This window comes from Monoraphidium neglectum, assembly GCF_000611645.1.
Source record: "Monoraphidium neglectum strain SAG 48.87 unplaced genomic scaffold scaffold00919, whole genome shotgun sequence".
Taxonomy (NCBI): domain Eukaryota; kingdom Viridiplantae; phylum Chlorophyta; class Chlorophyceae; order Sphaeropleales; family Selenastraceae; genus Monoraphidium; species Monoraphidium neglectum.
In genome coordinates this window covers 16,999-19,098 of record NW_014012709.1, presented here as the reverse complement: position 1 = coordinate 19,098, position 2,100 = coordinate 16,999, and the positions used below count along the sequence as shown (strand labels likewise).

The following is a 2,100-nucleotide window of genomic DNA, read 5'->3' as shown; positions in this document are numbered from 1 at the left end:
GGGGGGGGCTCGCAGGAGGCGGCAAGGGCATGCGCGGCTCGCCGCGGGGGACGTGTGTGGCGCAACCCCTTGAGCCTCCCTTGCAGATGTGTGGGCGTTCAGGCACGAAGCACGCAAGCACGCGCACACTATAGTAGCACACGTACGCACTCACACGCACACACACTCACGTACACGCGGAAATACGCGCTCCCACCAGCAGCAAAGCAAGCTCCTGCCTGTAATGCCCCTCCGCCCGACCCCTCCCACCCATCCCGACATCCCCCCAAAATTCCCCACATCTCCCAGACTTGATTCAGCAACAGCCGCCCATTGCCATCCCCCATCAAAAAGCGAGAGCTCAAATGTAGGACGCGCCCGACCGCCAAAACAACCACACCCAATGGCCCGCACCCCCCAGGCCCGCACCTTGGAGAAGAGCGTGTTGAGGCAGTGCACCTTCTGCCTCTCCTCCACAAACGCGTAGTACTGCGTCACGCCCTTGAGCGTCAGCTCGTCCATCAGGTTGATGATGTAGGGCTTGCGCAGGAACTTCTCCTTGAACTGCTTGACCGTGACCGGGAAGGTCGCGCTGAACAGCATGATTTGGCGGCCGTCGGGCAGGAAGGAGATCAGCTGCTCGATCAGCGGCTGGAACTCGGGGGACAGCAGCTTGTCGGCCTGCGGGGAGAGGGATTGAGAAGGCATGTGTGCGTGTGTGTGTGTGTGTGTGTGTGTGTGTGTGTGTGTGTGTGTGTGTGTGTGTGTGTGTGTGTGTGTGTGTTGTGTGCGTTGTGCATGCGTGTGCGCGTTTGGGGGAAGAGGTAGGGAACGAGGTGCTGGACAGGTGAGGCGCAAGGCGCGGACGGGTACGCCAGACGCTGTAGGGTGAATGCGATCGCAGCCGCGAGCGCTATCCAGAGTCCGCCCGCGCCGCCAGGCGCGCCGGCACGGCAGACACGGAGCCCTCGCCAGCGCCGCGGGCGGGACGGGCGCCGCCGCCAGCGCCGGCGCCGGATGTGCGCTCGAGCCGGGATGCGCCCCCCCGCCCCGCACCTCGTCCATGACCAGGACGCGGCAGTTGTTGAGCTTGCAGACGCCCTTGCTGGCCAGGTCCAGGATGCGGCCGGGGGTGGCCACCACCACGTGCACGGGCTGGGGGGAGGGGTGAATGGGTGGGGGGATGAGGGTGAGTGAGGCCGTGGTGTGTGGGTGTTCAAGGGTGCTTTAGGGGCTGCCAGGCATGTCGTTGGTCGCTTGACCGACGACATGTATGAGAGTTGATTGCTCCCAAGTGCGCGCACACACGCATCCGCGACTCACAGGCTACACGAGGGCGCATACGTGCTGACGGCCGAAACCACACCCACACCTGCGCACATGCAACAAGGGTCTGCATGTGCAAGAGCCGCCGTCACCCGCCGACACCTGTCCGTCTGCACGTGCCAACATCACACAACCTCACCTGGTACAGCCGCATGATGTCATCCTTGAGGCTGGTGCCGCCCGTAGTCACCATTATGTCAACCGCCAGGTGCTTGCCCAGCTCCTTGCACACCTGGGCCGTCTGCAGCGCCAGCTCGCGCGTGGGAACCAGCAGCATGGCTGCATGGAGGGCGGGGCGGCCAAGAGAGGATCAACAGCAGCAGCAGGAGGAGCAGGAGCGGCATTTTTGTAGACAGCACAGGTCCAGACTTAGGGATACCCGCTAAATTTGCCCGCTGATAGATGAAGCAGACGCCCCACGGGGCTCAGCCCGCAATGCAGGGCACCACCCGCAGGCTCCATGCCGCCGTGAGGCTCCATGCAGCGTGCATCAGGGCGCGCCCAGCCGCCGCACCTTGGACCTCGTTCTTAGTGGGGTCGATCTTTTCGAGGACGGGGATGGAGAAGGCGGCGGTCTTGCCGGTGCCGTTTTTGGCGCGCGCGAGGATGTCGCGCCCGGTCAGCGCGATGGGGATGGACTCCTCTTGGATGGGGGACGGCTTCTCGAAGCCCTTCTCGTAGATCCCCATGAGCAGCTCGCGCTTCAAGAAGTAGTCTTCGAACTCATGGCCCTTGGTGGCAGTCACATCCTGGGGGTGAAGGAGAGGGCGGCGGGGGGAGGGGGGCAGCGGCGGC

At 64.2% G+C, this 2,100-nt stretch overlaps 1 protein-coding gene across 1 annotated transcript in view; it reads right to left on the bottom strand.

Annotated features, from left to right (window-relative positions):
* Positions 1 to 150: 150 nt before the first annotated feature.
* MNEG_5930 (ATP-dependent RNA helicase DDX6/DHH1) overlaps positions 151 to 2,100 on the bottom strand; it is a gene marked incomplete at both ends in the record, with an annotated part of 3,443 nt that continues 1,493 nt past the window's right edge. The window contains 5 exons of the mRNA XM_014045598.1: positions 151 to 165; positions 409 to 660; positions 1,036 to 1,134; positions 1,445 to 1,584; positions 1,820 to 2,054. Of these exons, the coding sequence (XP_013901052.1) occupies positions 151 to 165; positions 409 to 660; positions 1,036 to 1,134; positions 1,445 to 1,584; positions 1,820 to 2,054 (741 nt within the window). The remainder of the gene's footprint in view (positions 166 to 408; positions 661 to 1,035; positions 1,135 to 1,444; positions 1,585 to 1,819; positions 2,055 to 2,100) is intronic.